The sequence below is a fragment of the Neophocaena asiaeorientalis genome, unplaced genomic scaffold (assembly GCF_003031525.2).
Source record: "Neophocaena asiaeorientalis asiaeorientalis breed wild unplaced genomic scaffold, Neophocaena_asiaeorientalis_V1.1 scaffold242, whole genome shotgun sequence".
NCBI classification, from domain to species: Eukaryota; Metazoa; Chordata; class Mammalia; order Artiodactyla; family Phocoenidae; genus Neophocaena; species Neophocaena asiaeorientalis.
The window spans coordinates 29,227-49,374 of NW_020172451.1; the positions used below are offsets into that span (position 1 = coordinate 29,227).

The 20,148-nt window shown below is 44.8% G+C and overlaps 2 protein-coding genes across 9 annotated transcripts in view; one reads left to right on the plus strand and one right to left on the minus strand.

Moving 5' to 3' along the window:
- Nucleotides 1-11,218, plus strand: part of RABL2B (RAB, member of RAS oncogene family like 2B) — a 16,717-nt gene extending 5,499 nt beyond the window's left edge. For 2 of the 8 annotated variants that reach the window (XM_024737504.1, XM_024737497.1), the window contains exons 3-9: nucleotides 3,580-3,609; nucleotides 4,780-4,859; nucleotides 5,500-5,579; nucleotides 7,749-7,860; nucleotides 8,172-8,299; nucleotides 8,700-8,783; nucleotides 8,968-11,218. In XM_024737504.1, the coding sequence (XP_024593272.1) occupies nucleotides 3,580-3,609; nucleotides 4,780-4,859; nucleotides 5,500-5,579; nucleotides 7,749-7,860; nucleotides 8,172-8,299; nucleotides 8,700-8,783; nucleotides 8,968-9,048 (595 nt within the window). In that variant the 3' untranslated portion in view covers nucleotides 9,049-11,218. The remainder of the gene's footprint in view (nucleotides 1-3,579; nucleotides 3,610-4,779; nucleotides 4,860-5,499; nucleotides 5,580-7,748; nucleotides 7,861-8,171; nucleotides 8,300-8,699; nucleotides 8,784-8,967) is intronic. The other 6 variants (XM_024737501.1, XM_024737500.1, XM_024737499.1 and 3 more) reach the window with 5 other exon arrangements.
- Nucleotides 11,219-20,001: 8,783 nt separating this feature from the next.
- ACR (acrosin) overlaps nucleotides 20,002-20,148 on the minus strand; it is a 5,691-nt gene continuing 5,544 nt past the window's right edge. The window contains 2 exon segments of the mRNA XM_024737387.1: nucleotides 20,002-20,146; nucleotide 20,148. The exon segment at nucleotide 20,148 is cut by the window's right edge and continues 226 nt beyond it. Of these exon segments, the coding sequence (XP_024593155.1) occupies nucleotides 20,002-20,146; nucleotide 20,148 (146 nt within the window).

Below are 20,148 nucleotides of genomic sequence, written 5' to 3' on the forward strand. Positions count from 1 at the left end.
TTTTTTTTTTTTTTGGCTGCTTTAGGTCTTTGTTGCTGCGCACAGGCTTTCTTCTAGTTTCTGCAAATGGGGGCTACTCTTCGTTGTGGTGCACGGGCTTCTCATCACGGTGGCTTCTTTTGTTGCAGAGCACGGGCTCTAGGTGCGTGGGCCTCAGTAATTGTGGTACACAGGCTCAGTAGTTGTGCCTTGTGGGCTCTAGAGCGCAGGCTCAGTAGTTGTGGCACACAGGCTTAGTTGCTCTGCAGCGTGTGGGATCTTCCTGGACCAGGGTTCGAACCCATGTCCCCTGCATTGGCAGGTGGATTCTTAAGCACTGCACCACCAGGGAAGCCCAAGAATACTGGTTATTACATTTACCTGTGTAGCTACCTTTACTGAAGATCTTTATTTCTTCATACGGCTTCAAGTTACTGTCTAGTGTCCTTTCATTTCAACCTAAAGGACTTATTGTACCATTTCTTATAGGACAGATCTACTGGTAATAAGCCACATCAGCTTATGTTTATCTGGGAATGTCTTAATTTCTCCTTCATTCTTGAAGGATAGTTTGCTGAACATAGAATTCTTTTTCGACAATTTTTTTTTCAGGACTTTAAATATATCATTCCACTGCCTTCTGATCTCAGTGGTGTCTGATGAGAAGTTGGCTGTTTATCTTATTGAGGATTTTGTCTTTGAGTTTTGTCAATTTGCCTATAATGTGGATCTCTGTGAGTTTATCCTGTTTGGAGTTTGTTGAGCTCCCTGGGTGTGTACATTCATGTCTTGCATCAGGTTTGGGAAGTTTTTAGCCATTATTTCTTCAACTAATCTCTCTGCCCCCACCCCTCTTCTATTTATGATGCATGTGTTAGGATGATTTATGTTGTCTGATAGGCTCCTTAGGCACTGGTCATTTTTACTCGTTTTTCTTTCTGCTTCTCAGACTGGATAATTCCAGTTGCCTTATCTTCAAGTTTGCTGATCCTTTCTTCTGCCTTCTCAAGTATGCTGTTGAAACTGTCTAGGGAGTTTTTCATTTAAATTATTGTACTTTTCAGCTCCAGAATATCCGTTTGGTTTCTTTTCATAATTTCTATCTCTTTATTAATACTCTCATTCTGTTTATATGTTGCTTTCTAATTTCCTTTAGTTCTTTGTCCATGGTTTTCTTTAGTTTTTTGAGCATATTTAAGATAATTGATTTAACTTCTTTGACTGGTAATTCCAGGGTCTGGATTTCTTCAGGTATTGTTTCTGTTAAATTCTTTTTATCATGAGAATAGGCTATACCTTCCTGTTTCGTTGTATGCTTTGTACTTTTCTGGTTGATAATTAGACATTCTGAGTATTTTGATGTGGTGACTTTGGAACTCAGATATTCCCACTCCTCGGGTATGGCTGATTTCTGCTTGTTTAGAGCTGGAGTATCCACTTGTAACTTTTCCATATACTATTTTTGCACAGTGTATATTCCTTCTTGTGTGTGGTCACTGATATTTCTATTCCATTATCTGTGATCAGACAGTGACCTGATAAAGATTTCCTTAAATATTTGGCTCCAAAAGGGGAAAGAAACAAAGGGAATAGTATTCCTATCCCTTTAAATTTCCAATAGATGCCAGCAGGGGAAGACTCTGAAGCCTGAGAGAGCTGAGATCCGGCTCCTCGGCCAAACTTTTTGAGGAGAGTATCTCTACTGGAGCCAGACATTTGGAACACGGGGCACCGCCTAGCTGCAGTGGGCCTGAGGAGTGGGTGACCATTGCTGGTTTGTGCGTGTTGTTCTTTGCACAAGACCAGCACTCTCCTTTTATCCAGCACTCTACTGGTCGTTGTGTCCAGTCAGGTTCCAGAGTTCTGAAATAGTTGATTCTGATCATTTTTTCCAGTTATTGGTTGTTTCAGTTGAGGGAGCGACCCATAGAACTTCATACTCCACCATTTTAAGTAATGTCCTCAAGTAATGTTCATTTTTTTCCTACATAGATATCCAGTTGTTTCCACACCATTTCTTGATAAAACAATCCTTTACCCCGTTGAATTGCAGTAATGCTTTTCTAAATCCAGTGACCATACACGTGGCTATATATATTTTAAGTGTGTGTTTACTGTCTGTCTTCACCCACTAGACTGTAAGCTCCATGAAGACAGGAATTTTCCTCTGTTTTGTTAAATGTTATATCATGGCACCTAGCATAGTATCTGGCAAATGGCAAGCACTTAGTAATTATTTTAAATTTTTTTGTACTAAAATATATTTGTCCATTCTTCTGTTGAAGAACAGTTATGAAATTACAATTTTTATGGTATTAGACACAATACTGCAGTGAATATTTTTATGCCTATCATCTTGGGCACACAGTCTATTAGACTTGGAGTGAAATTGCCCAGTTTTAGGATTAGCTCAAACTTTGACTTATCCCAGTTGCTCTCCAAAGTAGTAGTATATTAAGTTCGCACTCCTACCGGCACAGTACAAGAGTTTCCACAAAATGTGCAACATTTGGTATCATACGACTTTTTCAACTTTGCTAATCTGAAGGATGTGTGTGCTACTTCATTTTATTTTAATTTGCATGAAAATCATTAATTTACATTAAAATCATTCAAGATTGAGCATCTCTTCATATGTTTTTTAGCCATTCTGCTGAATTGTCTGTTCATATTCTTAGGACCCAGGTTGTGTGTGTGTTCTCTTATTCACGTATCAGAGCCGTTCATAATCTCTGTATATTAATTCTTTGTCAGTGATTGGCATTGCACGTAGCTTCTCCCAGTCTGTTTTGTTTTGTTTTGTTTATTTCTTAACTTTTCATTTTGAAATAACAGATTTACAGGACGTTGCAAAGAGAATACAGAGAGGGCCTGTGTACCCTTCACCCAGTTTCCCCAGTGGTTATATCTTACATAACTGTAGTACGAGATCAAATTCAGGAAACTGGCATTAGTTCAATGCATATGTATAATTCTGTGTCATTTTGTCACATGTGTAGATTTGTGTAAGCATCACTGGACTCAAGGTACAAAACTATTCCATCACTGCAGAGACCTCGGTCCTGCTGTCCATTTATAGTCACACCCACCCCACTTCACCTCCTACCACCCCTATTAACCCCTGTAGCCACTAATATTCTCCACCTCTATAATTGTGTCATCTTGGCAGCATTGTATAAAAGGAATTATACAACGTGTGACCTTTTTCACTCAGCGTAATACCCTTCAGATTTGTTCAAATTGTTGGTGTATCGGTAATTGTTTCCTTGCTATTGCTGAGTAGTAGTCCATATTATAGATGTACCACAGTTTGTTTATTCCCTAAAAGGAGGAAGCTGGGGTCCCTGCCCACAGGGAAAGCATCTGTGGGTGCTGGGTCAGCGTTATAGCCGAAGGGTGTCAGGAACTTAAGGGGAGTCAGAAAGAGGGTGGGTGGGTGGTTCCTGGGCATTGTCCTTGAAAGGAAACTGTGTAGCTGTGGAAGGAGTGGGAGGGGGGAAGCCACAGCTGGCTTCCAAGTTTTCAACCCTTGGGTGGTGCAACAGGGGCAGGCAGGAGCGTTGAGGGATGCACCTGACCACTTGCACATTCTCCTTACAGACTTATGGAGAGATTTCTCATGGATGGATTGTATCCTTCAAGTTTTGAAATGCTCCTTGTTCCTGTGGCCCTTTCCACCCTCAGGCCAGCTCAGCCCCACTGCCCACCCCTTTGCTCCAGCAGTCCAGGGAGGAGGGATAAGTGAGTAAATTCGCAGATTTTGTTTCATGCTGGCTTCTCACCAGCTGACCCACGTGGCATCACATGTTGTTGGTGCTGCATATTTTCAGGCTTACTCACATTTGGATCTGCTTTCTATTAGGAAAGCAGTGGAATGGCTAACAGTAAGTACCTCGTCAAATGCCTGGACTCAAACCCCACCTCTTCCTTCTTAGTAGCTCTGGCGCTGGGCAAGTCACTTAACATCTCTGACCTCAGAGCTTGGGCTCTCTAATGTTTAAACATTCTCTGGTATGAGTCAACTTTGTAAAATAGGAACCACCAGCCCCACCCTCCTTCCGTGAATCGTTGCATTGTGCAGGTTTGGAATGAGACAATTGGGATGGTTTTTAAAAGCTTCCCGAGTGAGTCCATTGAGAACTGGGGGTGAGAAGAGCCCCAGAGCGCCCTGCTCCCTGCCCGGGGCCCCAGCCCCCCCGTGGTAGACTCTAAGTGTATCTTACTTCACCTTCTACCGAGTTCTCCTTTGCACCCACCCACCTGCATCATCCCAGCTCCGATGGTTAAACCACACAGCATCTTGCAGCTTCAGGAAATGTTATTCCCCAAGCTTTTTGATACAGTTGCAAAAAGCAAACTACAGTTCATAAACAGTTTGTCAGCTGTCTGGCTTATGAAGACTTTTTTTCCCTGGAACTGTCATGTTGCTTCTTATGGCTGGGTTTCCTCTCTGGCCTGCAAGAGCCCCATCCATGGGGAGCTGGGGCATCCCCGCAGTCTCATTGGCCAACTACGTGATGCTGTTTCAAACAGCTGCTCTGTAAAATTCCATTCCATGTTTTCCCTTGGACTTAGGTGGCCAGGACATAATCCCAACCTCTCCCACCCGTCACCTTTCCATGGAGCTTGTGCCTGTGATATTTGAAGTTGATCCTCTGTCTGCAACACTCATTCAGTTTAAAATCTAAGTAACTTCTTAAAGAAGGAGAGAGAGAGCCCATTCCATCCCCCCAGCAGCCGCCCCCCAGCACCTTGCTTACGTCTCTTTTCATTCATCTTTGCCCCTTAACCTAAGTGCAGTCAGCCCCGGCAGCTGTCCACACACGCCCTGACCCTGTACAAGCACACGGCCACGGTGGACGGCAAGACCGTCCTTGTGGGTGAGCAGCACAGTGCCGAGCCACACCACTCTCAGGAGGGAGAAGTGGGGGGGGGAGAGAATCAAGCAGGGGGAAATGAGGCCCCAGGCGTGGATGAAGGGTGATAGGTACAACCCAGAGAGCCCGGAAGCCAGGGAGGGTGGGAGGAAGCACGCGGGGTTCTGTCCCGGTGCTCTCCAGCCAGTGTAAAGAAATAACAGGGTTGGTCTGAGTGTCATCTGCCACAAAGGGTTTGGCTTTAAATGTGGTCACAACCTTCCCCTTGGCCAGACCACACGTCCGGCCTGACTGTGTCCACCCTCTGTGATCAGCACACATGGGAATTGGACCTAGTTGTGACCTTGGAGCGTCCTGCATCTTACAGGTGGGGGAAGGAGGTCACTGACCCTCTCCCTCTTGGGGCTCCCTGTCTGTACTCTCCTTCCTCCTGGCCCTGGGTCTCCCTCTCACCCGCCCCCACGCACGCCCAGGTGCGTCACATCCTGACAACACACCCGCGAGCTGTGTGGTCTCCGTTGCTCCCCATCCTCCCACGGGTGCCTGTGTTTCCGAACACAGACACCGCACAGAGGTGCTCAGCGTCTGGGGCTCTCTGCCCTTCATCCCCCATCAGGCAGTCAGAGCTGTGTTCACATTGCAGACTTTTGGGACACAGCAGGCCAAGAGCGGTTCCAGAGCATGCACGCCTCCTACTACCACAAGGCCCACGCCTGCATCATGGTATGAAACCAACTGGAGGGCAAAGGCTCTGGGCAAGTCTGGCCTGAGGGGTGAAGGGATGAAGGGCCCAGCAGGACTGAGCCCTCCTCACCAGGGCTGGGTGCTGAAGGGAAGGATTAGCACAGGCTTCAGACTGCACGTGCTTCCCAGAGGTTCGGAGTGAGAACACGCCAGAGCCAGCTTCTCTTTGGGGGGTGGGGGGTGGGGGGGTGTGTGGAGCCACAGTTCCAGCGGGAGGAGCAAGTTCAGGGCCTCATCATCAGGCAGAGCATCTAAGAGTCCAACACAGTCCCTCCCTAATGGAGGCCTCCCTCATCCGCTGCTCTCTAGGGGCAGATGCTGGGGCTGAGCAGGCTCTGGTTCCCAGGGAGCTTTCCCCTCCAAAATGGGCCCCTCCTCCGTCTCAGCCTCTCACTTTGCTGTCTAGAGCACAGCCCTCAGAGGTCCAGCCCAGTAGCCAGTGGGTGACAAGTGCCGCAGGAGAGCCTGACACTCAGCTATGGCAACGGCCACGAATAGAGAGAGGAACTGTAAACCTGTGTCCTTTAGGACCTCCTGCCCACAAACTCACTGGCTCCTTTCTCAGGCTCTTCTGTCCCTTAAGCACAAGATCTCTTGAAATTTTCCAAAATTTAATGCTAGTACCTATAATGGGACAAAACAAAAGAGGGTAACAGGGTAAGGCAAATGGGGGCAGACTAGTGCCAGCAGTCGTGACCTCTTGCCTCTGACACATCTCTACTAGCTCCTTTTGGGCCCTCTTCTGAGACCTGGGGTGTTCGTCCTGCCAGCCTCCCTGCATACCTGTATGTGCAGGTGCCTACCACCAGCCCCAGCCTGCTGTAGGGGGCCTTGCCGGTAGAAAGCGCTCAGCCTCTTGTGACCACATGGGGACCTGATAGTCCCAGAGGGAGCTGGGGTTCCACCCTCCACCTTGAAACCCCAAAGGGTATGCTTCTCAGCCTAACCAGCTCCTCGGCTCTCAAAACAAGGAAAGGAAGCTCAGGAAACCAGACCTGGACAAAGTGTGACTAACAGTCACCATGGAAGGCAGCCATGGGAGGTGTGAAGCAGATTCCGGAAGTTTCATTACAAGCGTATTTTAAAAGAAGTCTTTATTGGGAATTCAAGACAAAGTAGTCATTTATTGAAATTGGGCCTGGAGAGTACCATAGAAGAGCCTCTCAGGTGGACCTCGTGCTGCCTCAGGTGTGACAGCTGCTGACCAGAGCCCACTGCCATGCAGGGGGAATCCCTGGCCCTGGACATGGTTACTCCCGTGAAGGGCTGGGTTGTTTAGAAGTAAGATCTGCCATTCCAGCAGGTTACAGGGTTGTGCATCTCAATCCACTGTCGTGCTGGGGCAGTTTGGACATGTGAGTCTCTTCTGGAGGGTGTCTGGGCAACAGAAAGCTGGCCTTTGAGGAGCTCCTGCGAGGGGCTTGAAGGATCCCTGTAGCAGCAACTTGAAGCATCTTAGGGCTTCTGTCCTCCCCGCCCTAGAGCCAGTCACAGTGCTCATGCTTCTTGCGGGCACTTTTCAATAGGTAAAAACTATAAATTATAGAAAGTTAATAAAATTATGATAAGCTACAAAATAATAAAAGACAAAAGTACTTCTGCAAAGTCTAAAATACAAAATTAAAAGTTTATAATTAAAAGTAAATCAAAATAACTGAAAGGAAATTCTAGAAACATTTAAGATTATCATAGAGGAGGTGTTTTGGGGTTTTTTGGCCACACCACGCGTGGCATGTGGGATCTTGGTTCCCCAACCAGGGATGGAACCCACGCTCCCTGCATTGGAAGTGTGGAGTCTTAACCACTGGACCAGCAGGGAAGTCCCATTATAAAGGAGTTTTTAAACAAAGTTTAAGCAGTAGTTAGACTACGAAAAAAGCAAAAAGCTTACCATTTGTAACGGACTTATCAATAAGTAAAATGATAAAATCTGGTTAAAATAGGTAAATAAGGTGACAACATGAAGGTTCTAGACGGTGAGAAGGGTGGGCAAGGCATAGCCCTTGTGGTTAGAGGGGAGGCCGCTCAGAGTGGTGCGTGGTCCGAGTTGCCAAGCCCGTGTTTGCCTGCTTGTGTGTGTGTCACCTGGGGGTGGCATGCAGAGACACTGATGCACTTGGGCTGTCTTCTTTCCTCTGCTAATTGCAGGTATTTGATGTGCAGAGGAAAATCACCTACAAGAACCTGAGCACCTGGTATACAGAGCTTCGGGAGTTCAGGCCAGAGATTCCATGCATTGTGGTGGCCAATAAAATCGATGGTGAGGCCACCCTACATCTGGGTGCCAGCAATTCATGGGGGGACCCACCGTCACACGTTTCCTCTTCCTTTGCTGGGCCAGCGAACCGTCAATGGTCCATTCTTTTTCCCGACACACAGCCCTTGGTTTCTTGCCATCACTGCCCTCCCAGTAAGGATCCAAGTGAGCCAACCTGCCTTCTCGAGATACAGATCCCAGTGAAGTGAACTCTTTCTAAGACACGTCCCCTGGTTGTCCCTCCTCGTCCCTCTTCCTAGAATGGGGACCTCCAGTGACCCACCCTGCAAAATTCTCTCCCTTTGCCTTTGTAGACAGGCCCATGTCCTACCTTCTCTCTACAGCAGACATAAAGATGACCCAAAAAAGCTTCAGTTTTGCCAGGAAGTTCTCCCTGCCCCTGTACTTTGTCTCAGCTGCTGATGGTACCAACGTTGTGAAGGTAATGGGAGACTGCAGAGACAGTCTCGTAAGGCCGGGGAAGGCCTGGTGCTGAAGTTACCAGGGAAGCGATGGAGAGAAGGGCTGGCTGCAGGGCTGGTGGAGAGGACGGGCACTGTTTTGGGGGCTGTGCTGAGCATGTGGTGACAGGAAGGGGTCGTGTGAGCATTGACAGTAGGGCCGGTGGTGGGTTGGGCTTGGTGAAGAAAAGGTACGTTGACCATGCATGGGGTCAGGGTGACAGGGAAAAGGTGAATTGAGGAGTGACCTTGCTGATTTTAGGGTGGAGTACTGTGTGGACATATGATGGGAACGGGGCCAGTGGGTACAGGGCAGGCAGGGTCCAGGCCACTGGCCCCACGGCCTTGTTTTCCTTCCCACCACCTTCACCTTACCTCCAGCTCTTCAGCGATGCAATTCGATTAGCTGTGTCTTACAAACAGAACTCCCGGGACTTCATGGATGAGGTTTTGCAGGAGCTTGAGGTAGGTCAGGCCCGGATGTCAGGTGGCGTAGAGGAAGCGGCTTCCCTTCATAGGGGTGCAGAGCATAACCCAACAGACCGACTTTGCAGGCCACACGTGCTCGTCGAGGGCACTGCCCCTAGAGGTGTCAGAGCTACAGTTGGGCAAATGCAAGGCCAGGCCTCACCTGCAACCTTGTTCACAGAGCATCAGCTTGGAGCAGAAGGAGGAGGATATGCTGGGCAAAGAGCAGCGTGGCCGCGTCAAGAGCCCATCTCCCTCCTGAGCCACGGAAGGAGGCCTCTCTCCACGGCCGACTTGGGGAGGGGGGGAGTTCAGAATACCCCTCCCTTCGGCAGTCCTTCAGCTCTCACGTGAGACATTCTTCCAGGCCATCCCCTGCTATGCCTCCTACAGACCCAACCATCCCATTTGCTCCCCCACTGCCATGGCCCGTGAGACCTGACCCTTCACAGTTGTTCCCTCCCCTGTAGTCGGGCAGGGAAGGGGTCAACACCAGCAAGTGCCATCAACAGGTGTAAGGGGTCCACACCAGACCCTGAGGCAGAATTAAGGATGGACCCTCCAGGTTCTGTGGGACGGTGAAGAAAATCGGGGAACATTCTGTGTGTGTCTCTTAAATAAAAGGAAATTTAGGTGTTCTTTTTCCCCCTCCCAGAACTGACCTCAGGGCCTATTCGTTGCATTTCTACCAAGGGAATGATTTCTAATTCCTGACTATCCTTTTTCCTCTAGTCTCCCAACGAAACCAACCATTTTAAGAAAATGGTTTTGAGCAGAGAGCTGTTCATTCCGTAAGTTTTTCCAGAGTTCTTCTAGGTACAGCCAGTACATTGATGAACAGCGAGGCCAAGATCACAGGCCCAAGTTTGTTGTTAACATCATGTGAAAGCAGGCGACTGGTCTGGCCATACTTAGTAATACACAAACATCGTAGTTGTAAACATCGAGGGTCAATACAGCCACACCATAAGGCACACCTGTTTGCATTGTAAAAAATTGACTTTCGGAAAGCTTCCTTTAAAACTCCTATTTCAACAAGGGAGGATTTCCTTCATTTTTCTTGAGGACTAGTGTGGACATTGTACCTCCTTGGGTGGCAAGGGCTGCTGAGAACTCTCATGCTGCCTTTTCCATTTATCTCCAGGACTTGTGGTTCACTAGGATGCTTTTATGATCATCTTGTACATCATTTCCATTTTTTAAATTTATTTTTATTTACGTTGAATAGATGTGCATGCTTTGTGGGCATGGATTTCTCTGAGCAAAGAGTCACAAGAGAACGAGCGGATCATCAGCCACGTTAGTAAGGGGAGACTGCCGTGACCTGTAATGTTATCTCTAGATTTATTGTCACAGAGACCGTTTCCGTGGAATTTAGTGTTTTTAAAAGAATGGGTATTTGTTTGGGAGTCAAGAACAAGCATTTTTACCCTTTAGATTACTGATGCTTACAATTTCAACTTCACAGATTTAACCCGGCCAGGAAATTTCAGGAATGCGTTACCCTGGTGAGATGTACTTTTAAAAACAACGACAGAAACAACCCTTTAGTTATTATAAATGATTAATAAGTGTTTTTTAAATATAATGGCTTCACTGAGATATAATTCAAAAACCATATAATTCACCGTCAGTATTGGCTTTATGTAACCATTTTGCATCAGGTTCCCTGGAAGCAAAGCCTGAGGAGGCAACTCTTGTTCAGATGACTCATTGTGGCAGTTTTCTGTCTCTGCTGGGGACCAGCTTCAGTCTCCCCCTCCCTAGGGAAGCTCTGGAGGACAAACTGCCTTACAAGGACGGTCCCACTTTGAGACCAGGGCCCTTCTTGTGCCAGTTGACCAAGTGTGTGAGGAGGAGGTGGAAGGGGTGACTCATGGTGTCCAGGGCAAAAGGGCTCCTGTTTTAGCAAGGACAGTTCCCTGGGGAAAGGGCAGCTGTGAGTTTCAACACTCAAAGTAGGTAGGGGATAAGTGCTCAGGCAGGGTGCCAGCAATATCCGTGGCCACCTACCCATACATTGCTCAAATCCACGTGCTTCTTAAAGCAGTATGTCATCCTGACATACGGGAACACCACCCCTGAGTCTTTTTTAACTAATTCCTTGAGGTGAAATTGCAGAACATAAAATGAAAGTACACAGTGCAGGGCCATTTAGTACAGTTACAGGGTTGTGCAGCTGTCACCTCCGTCTGGTTCTAAAACGTCCCCATCACTCTGAAGTGAAACCCCTTACTCGTTAAGTACTTTCTCCAACGCTCCCTCCCCTCAGCCCCTTTGAAACACTGATCCACGTGCTTTCTGTCTCTATGGGTTTATCTACTCTGGATATTTCATATAAATGAAATAAAACGATATGTGACCTTTTGTGTCTTTCACTCAGCATGTTTTCAAGATTCACGCATATATCATCTACTTCATTCCTCTCTGTGGCTAAATAATGTTCCATTGTATTAAATAACACAAGTTGTCTATCCGTTCATCCATTGATGGATGTTTGGATCCATCTTTCAGCTATTGCGAATAGTGCTGCTATGAACATGCTTATACATGTGCTTATATGAGCAGTTTTCAATGCTTTTGGGTGTCAGAGTCTGCTCAGGCTGCTGTAACAAAATACCGCTGACTGGATGGCTTACAACAGGTATTTATTTCTCACAGTTCTGGAGGCCGGGAAGTCTAAGGTGAAGATGCTGGCAAGGTAGGTTTCATTCTGAAGCCTCTTTTGGCTTGTAGGCAGCTGCCATCTCACTGTGTGCCCACATGACCTCTTTGTGTTCAGGTAGATTCCTCTTAAAAGACTATGTCCTGGGACTTACCTGGTGGCGCAGTGGTTAAGAATCCACTTGCCAGTGCCGGGGCCCGGGTTTGAGCCCGGGTCCAGGAAGATCCCACGTGCCACGGAGCAACTAAGCCCGTGCTGCACAACTACTGCGCCTGTGCTCTAGAGCCTGTGCCCCGCGACGAGAAGCCAACGCAGTGAGAAACCCGCGCACCGCAACAAAGAGTAGCCCCCGCTCGCCACACCTAGAGAAAGCCCACACGCAGCAACAAAGACTCAACGCAGCCAAAAAATAAATAGTTTTTTTAAAAAGACTATATCCTGTGACCCCCATAGTGACATCCTAATTAGGGCCCCACCCTTATGACCTCATTTAACCTTAATTACTTCCTGAAGACCATGTCTCCAAATACAATCACATGAGGGTAAGGGCTTCAACATTTAAGTTGGGGGGTGGGGGAGGAGGGCATAGCACAGTGATCTAGGAGTGGAATTACAAGATCATATAGTGGGACTTTCCTGGTGGCGCAGTGGTTAAGAATCCTCCTGCCAGTGCAGGGGACACAGACTCCATCCCTGGTCCGGGAAGATCCTGCATGCCACGGAGCAACTAAGCCCATGTACCACAACTACTGAGCCTGTGCTCTAGAGCCTGCGAGGCACAACTACTGAGCCCATGCGCCTAGAGCCTGTGCTCCGCAACAAGAGAAGCCACCACCATGAGAAGCCCACGCACCCCAATGCAGAGTAGCCCCCGCTTGCCACAACTAGAGAAAACCTGCGCGCAGCTTTCAACACAGCCAAAAACAAATTTATTTTTTAAAAAAAGACCATATAGTAATTTTATGTGTAAACTTTTGAGGAATTGCCAATGTGTTTTCCACAGTGGAACCGCCATTTTACACCATTTTACATTGCTGTCCTACAAGCAATGTACAAGAGTTCCAATTTCCCACATCCTTGCTAGCACTTGTTATTTTCCATTTTTAAAGATAAGCCATCTTAGTAGTTATGAAGTGGTACTTCACTGTGGTTTTGAGATACATTTCCCCTTCGTTTGTATTATTTATTTGGAGAAACAATTATTCAAGTATTTTTCTTTTCTTTTTTTTTTCCCGGTACGCGGGCCTCTCACTGTTGTGGCCTCTCCCGTTGTGGAGCACAGGCTCCGGACGCGCAGGCCCAGCGGCCATGGCTCACGGGCCCAGCCGCTCCGCGGCATGTGGGATTTTCCCGGACCGGGGCACGAACCCGTGTCCCCTGCATTGGCAGGCGGACGCTCAACCACTGCACCACCAGGGAAGCCCCTATTTTGCTTATTTTTAAATTGAGTTGTTTGACTTTTTGCTGTTGAGTTATAAGAATTCTTTACATATTCTGGATATTAAATTCTTATTTATGACTTTTACAAATATTTTTCCCATTCTACAGGTTGTATTTACACTTTCTTGATAATGTCCTTAATGAACAAAAGTATTTAACTTTTTTTTTTTTTTTTTGGCCGTGCCTCGTGACTTTCGGGATCTTAGTTCCCCAACCAGGGGTCGAACCCGGGCCCTTGGCAGTGAAAGCACCGAGTCCAAACCACTGGGACATCAAGGGAATTCCCTGAAAAGTATTTAATTTTGATCAAGTCCAATTTATCTTTTTTTTTCTTTTATTGCTCATGCTCTTGGTGTCATATCTAAGAACCCATTGCCAAGTCCAAGGTCATGAAGACTTACCCTTATGTTCTCTTTTAAGAGTTTTATGGTTTTAGCTCTTATATGTAAGTCATTGATCCATTTGGAGTTAATTTTTATATATAGTATAACGTAGGGATCCAGCTTCCTACCTTTGCATGTGGATATCCCGTTGTCCTAGCAACATTTGTCAAGAACACTATTCTTTTCTGTCTGAATGGTCTTGCCACCTTTGTCAAAAATCAATTGGTCATAGTTGTATGAGTTTATTTCTGGACTCTCAATTCTATTCCATTGGTCTAGATGTCTATCCTTATGCCAATACCACACTATTTCAATTACTGTAGCTTTGTAGTACAGTTTTGAACTTGGAAAGTATGAGTCCTTCAACTTCTTTCTAAAGATTGTTTTGACATCTTAACAATATTAAGTCTTCCAATTCGTGAACACTGGATGTCTTTCCTTTTTTTTTCCCATTTATTTATATCTTTAACTTCTTTCATCAATGTTTGTACTTTTCACGTATGAATCTCTCACTTCTTGGTTAAATTTATTTCCAGATTTTTTTAAATGCTATTTACTTTTTTATCTATCCCTTGCTGTTTATAGAAACAGCTGACTTTTGTGTGTTGATCTTGTACCCTGAAACTTTGCTGAATTCTTTTATTAATTCTAATAGTTTTCCTGCACATACTCTGGGGTTTTTCTATAAATAGAATCATATCATGTGCATATTGAAAAGGTTTTACTTCTTCCTTTCCAATGTGGGTGACTTGTATTTCCTTTTCTTGCCTAACTCCTCTGACTGGAATTTCCAGTACTATGTTGAATTAAATAGTAAAAGCAGCCATCCTTGTTTTGTTCCTGATCTTAGGGGGAAATTTTTCAGTTTTTCACCACTGAATGTGATGTTAGCTATGGATTTTTCATATGGCCTTTATCATGTTGTAGAAGTTCCCTTCTATTCCTGATTTTCTGAGTGCTTTCATTATAAAAGGCTGCTGGATTTTGTCTAATACTCTTCCTGCATTAGTTGAGATGACTGTGTGGTCTTTCCACCTCACTTCTATCAATGTAGTGAATTACATTGATTGATTTTTTATATTTAGCCACCCTTTGCAAACCAGTAAACAATGCCAAAACAAAAGAACAATTTGAAAATCTGTTACTGAATGGGACAAACAAGTAGTTTCTTTGTTGCTGGATGACTTTTGGAGCTGCAGGACTTGGTTCTGCTCTGGTGGCAGGGTTTTGCTGAGAATAATGTTTATATGTTAGCCTCAGCAGTGTCTCTTCCAAAATTTTGTATCCAGTTGCACTTAAAGAAGGATTTTAGGGACTTCCCTGGTGGTGCAGTGGTTAAGAATCTGCCTGCCAATGCAGGGGACACAGGTTCGAGCCCTGCTCCAGGAAGATCCCACATGCCATGGAGCAACTTAAGCCCGTGTGCCTCAACTACTGACCCTGTGCTCTAGAGCCTACAAGCCACAACTACTGAGCCCACGTACCACAACTACTGAAGCTCACGTGCCTAAAGCCCGTGCTCTACAATAAGAGAAGCCACCAAAATGAGAAGCCCTCACACCACAACAAAGAGTAACCCCTGCTTGCCACAACTAGAGAAAGCCCGTGTGCAGCAACGAAGACCCAACAGCAGCCGAAAATAAAATACATAAATAGATAAATTATTTTTTTAAAAAAAGAAGGATTTTTATTTTGAAGAAATATTATCAGACTTTAAATGGCTAGGAAGTAGGATAAAAGACCTGGAAAATGGGAAAGAAGTCATTATTGCATTTAAAAAGTCCATTGCTTTTCTGTGTGGAACTTCAATTTTGAATAAAGATGGGGTGAGTACAGCCATTGTTGTGGCTGAGGTGTTATCTTAACTGGAAACCATAAGCATAACACTGAGCCAGTAACCGATTAAGGTTTGTGAAAAATATGATTATCATATTTCAAAAACTTCATATTTCTTGTGTTTTGATCTGACTACCAACAAATGCATATTTGAAAGTCTTCACAATTTTGATTCTCTGAAAGAATATCCATCTTATTGCATACATGGGACATTACCTGTGAATATGACAGCAGCCAGCCTAATAAGAAGTCAATGCTGGACTTCCCTGGTGGTTAAGAATCCCCCTGCCAGTGGTTAAGAATCCCCCTGCCAATGCAGCGGACACGGGTTCAAGCCCTGGTCCAGGAAGATTCCACATGCCACTGAGCAACTAAGCCCGTGCGCCACAACTACTGAGCGTGAGCTCTAGAGCCCGTGAACCACAACTACTGAGCCCACGTGACACAACTACTGAAGCCTGCACACCTAGAGCCCATGCATCACAACAAGAGAAACCACTGCAATGAGGAGCCCGCGCACCACAACGAAGAGTAGCCCCCCACCCCCGCTCGCCGCAACTAGAGAAAGCCCACGTACAGCAACAAAGACCCAATGCAGCCAAAGATAATTAAATAAATTTATAAAAAAGAAAGAAATCAATGCTGCCTGTGAATAAAAATAACCAAATGATTACATTTGTTACCAAACTCAGGTTCAGCTGTTCACCGCTCAAAAGCCAACAATCGAGAGGCAAGTGTCAGTAGACAGGAAAGATGTTTTAATCAGAAAAGCCGGCGATCTGGGGAGAAGGCAGACTCATATCCCCAGACCAAATCCAAAGATTCTACTCAGCCATGACAGTTTTTAAAGGGAAAAGCGAGAGGGGGGGAGAATCTCAGTGAATCATCGAGGCAGGAGGCTGTGTTCTGCATCCTTCCCTATTGCGTGCAGGCTGGCTGACTCTCCCTTCTGACGCCCGTCTTGCCCGTGTGATCTGCCTGCAGGGTTGCTGAGGGGGTTGTTGGGGATAGAGAGCTGGTCATTCTTTACTTAATTCTTTATTCTTAGTTCTTCTTATCTAGGAAAAGAATAAACAGGTTAATTAGGTTCTTTCAAGTTTAGAGGGGAACAGAAATGGGCAAAAGAGCTACTTTCACACTTGCTTTTCAAAATGCTGTTTTGCTATTCTTCAGACAAGCAAGACAAAACCAAAGATAAAGTATTATGCAGAGAAGCGCACATCATCCAACCAGAGTGTCGCTGCCTTACTGAAAGAAGAATTGAAGAAATTCATTGAGGCCCTTCAATTAATTAATCAATAGCTGATCTAAGGAAGGAATGGAAAATTTTACTTGAGCCAATTTGAGTATTATTACCCAGGAGACAGTCTTGCAGAAAGCCCTGAGGACTGTTGGGCCCATTTTTGGTCAAAGAACAGTTATATACCTTTTTGAGACAACGTGTTACATATCAAATGACATATTGATAGTTTACACGATCCAGATCTGCGTGTACAGAGGCAGCAGTGGGTCGTCTTTGCTCCTTACACGATTAGGAAAGAAGGTTCTCACCTGAGGAGGTCTGGTTAATGCAGATGTACAGCACACACTAAAGGGTCTGAGGAGGCCCAGACCGGGAGAGAGAAATTCTACGTTTAATTGTTTCTTGTCTTGCCACAAAATGTGAATTTTATTTCATCACTCTGATTAAAAATTTTGAGCCCAGTAAAAATGGACTGAACTGGCACTCTGTTTAGGTGTACACCCGTCTGTCGTTGCTTTCGCTGGCACTTGGGACAGAAAACCCAAGCTGCGCCTGGGCCTCGTGTTAGCATTCTTTATCTCATCTGGCTGAGTGTCTTTTTTCCTTTTATTTTCTTCTGGCTTGGTCAGGTAACTAAAGAAGCTGTATAAATTTGAGCTGAAATGGTCTGGAGGGGAATTATTCAAACTTTCCATAATCTTGAACAAAACTCATTACATTAGAAGTATCATAGCAGCACATTGTTCTTCCTTTAACAAAAACATAACAAAAGTGAGTTTACTAATTAAAGTGTGATTAAGCTTAGTTCCAGTGTCTTGTAATTGTGTATAGCACATTTTATTTATCTATTTGGCTGCGCCGGGTCTTAGTTGCCGCACATGGGATCTTTGTTGCCGGGTGTAAGATCTTCGTTGCGGCACACGGTACCTTTTTAGTTGCGGCATGCGGGATCTAGTTCCCTGACCAGGGATCAAACCCAGGCCCCTACATTAGGAGCGTGGAGTCTTAACAAGTGGACCACCAGGGAAGTCCCTATAGCACATTTTTAAAAGAAGCATGTGTTATGTATTTAATTGTAGAGTTAGTTAAGGAAATTAATCCATTAAATTGGCAAGAAAATGGCACTGTTCCCAGATCACTGTGGAAACGTGTTATTGTTACATCATAGGTATTTATTTACAAATTAGAATATCTGAAGCAGGGCATTTCACACTTCTATATGTGACTTCAGCACCTCTGTTGATACTCTTGGTGCAGTATACGTTTATTGTATATTTTAAAAATCCCGATGTTTACTGAACATAAAACAATAGGGGACACTCCTGGTGGCTTTGTTCTTGTCGCATTTCTTGGAACCTTCTCAGGGTCGGGTGTGAACTGAAATGATGTTCCTGCATTGAATATGATTTAATCAGTTCATTTTTAGGCAGCTAGAGAAAAATCTTTTGAACTATTTAGGTGCTTCACCTCTATGTTAAATGGATTTGCTGATTTAAGTAAAGAAAAAAATCAGAGCTGAGAAAGGAGCTGGAATTTATTTAGAAGTCTAACTTTTGAATTATATTTTTGTAAGTAGATTTATGCTAATGTTACCAAGAAATAAAACAAACAGATTTTAGGTGTTATGGAACACTAAAACTCCAGTTTATTGTAACATTTTCCTGACCTGAACAAAATTTCTGATCATATAAGAACCATTTATCATTTTTAATGTGGAAAAAAATTTATGGAAGGTCATTTTTGGTTGATTCTGCAGTCTTCTGAAAAAAGACTTAATAGAGAAGTGCTATTTAATCTTAAAGTATATTCTGTCCTACATAGTTCACAGAATACTTAAACACACGTGGTATAGTTTAAGAGGTAACAATCCTAAGGCCTTGAATGTAATCATACTAAACAAATTACCTATAGGAGATAGCAGTGGTATAAGAGAATTTATTCCCTAACATAATAATAGTGTAAAGTTTGAACTGATTAGAATGTTCAGTAAATCATGGTTTGGCTTGTTGCGGCTGTCAGCTAACATTTGGTTGAATGCACATAGTTTTCAAATGATTATATTGCCACTATTGTTAATTTTTTCCTTCTTTACTTTCTCATAGCTGTGTCTTGTATGATTTAGGTAAGAGACAGCTAGCCAAACGTAAAGCACCACTTTTCTGAATGAGTTTGTTTTCAAAGGCTTTGCACTGAAGAAGAAATATGTAGAATTTTTTATTTGCTTTTAAGAATGTAGATTGTCATTTAGGAAATGGTCTCTATTTTACAAAGTGGTATAATACTGTATATGTGAAAAAATATGTATATTTGGTTTGATATCCGTGTTTCAGTGACTGAAGAACAAAGCGGAGCTGAAATGATACAACAGTCCGTTCATCATCACTAAGCCACGTCTTGATGGTTACTCTCTATGAAGAGCATAGTTTTATTTGAGTGCTTTAATATAACGCAAGATTTAAGTCATCTTAATCAAGGTGAAAAGTTAGAAGCTTGGATTCTTATCTCAAAAATTTTTAAATCCAGGGCTTCCCTGGTGGCGCAGTGGTTGAGAGTCCGCCTGCCGATGCAGGAGACGTGGGTTCATGCCGCGGAGCGGCTGGGCCCATGAGCCATGGCCACTGAGCCTGCGCGTCCGGAGCCTATGCTCCGCAGCAGGAGAGGCCACAGCAGTGAGAGGCCCGCGTACTGCAAAAAAAAGAGTCTTGCTTCACTTATAAACAGCTTCATTCATAATTTTAAAAATGAAGATTAAAACATCCATTAGATTGGCAAGGATTGATGAATTTGTTATGAACCAGATGTGGGGAAACGTGCACATTGAGGGGGAAGTAAAATGGAAGACTGGAAATTCCCTCCTAGGAAGGAAACGTGACACTATAGCTCATAAATGCCCATACTGTGGAGCGTGGTTAGAGAAGGGGTCCGTATGTGCTAATATGGAAACGTCTGTATTTGATAAATGAAAAAAAGGAAGTCAAAGAGTAATATGAACAGTGAAAATATAAGAAGGGGATTAGGTTATAGTCACATGCATGGGAAGTTTGCAGAAGGTATACAAGAACCCGCCGCCTAGACTCTGCAGGCTCCCATCAGAGTGTTCCTTGAGCTCAGCCCTGTCTGTCCAGGAAGGAGACCCAAGTGTCAGCTACAGATCACAGGCCCAGGGCAGAATTTTCCACCTCAAGGAGGAGAGAAGAAACAAACTAAGGACAGATTCCTCTCGTGGGTCTGTCTCTTCACACCACCAGGAGAGCATGGCCTCCAGCAGACTTGGACGCACACCCTTCATTTCTAGTCAGCTCACCTCACAGGAGCTGAGAGGCCCGTTGATTTAATATGCAGAGACACTAAGTGCTAAATGATTACCTGGACCACAGCCCCAGGTCACCTTGCTCTAGTTTTTAAAATCAAGATTTAAAAAGAACCACAATTGACATCATTAATACAAGCAATTCCAACTTGTCGGGTGGTGAACGGAGGCGGCAAGGTGGTTGAGATGAGGGATTGAGTTGGGGAGGGCAGATAGGAAGAAGTCCAGAAAGCATCTCTTTATGTACATATACTTATATTTGTATTTATAATCATTTATTTCGACTTTTTTTCCTCAGGAGTGAGGGATTCAATGGGTCCGTTGAGAAGGGAGTCAGATCAGAAGGAGGCAGGCTGCTCTGGGATGTCTGTGGTCTCCATTTCATAAGTGCACTTTCTGTCATAAAAGGCCTTCCCCTTCAAGGCCTCTATGAGCTGCTGTAGTCGCTTGGCAAAAGAAAGTGCTTGGGGAGGTTTAGCGGAGGA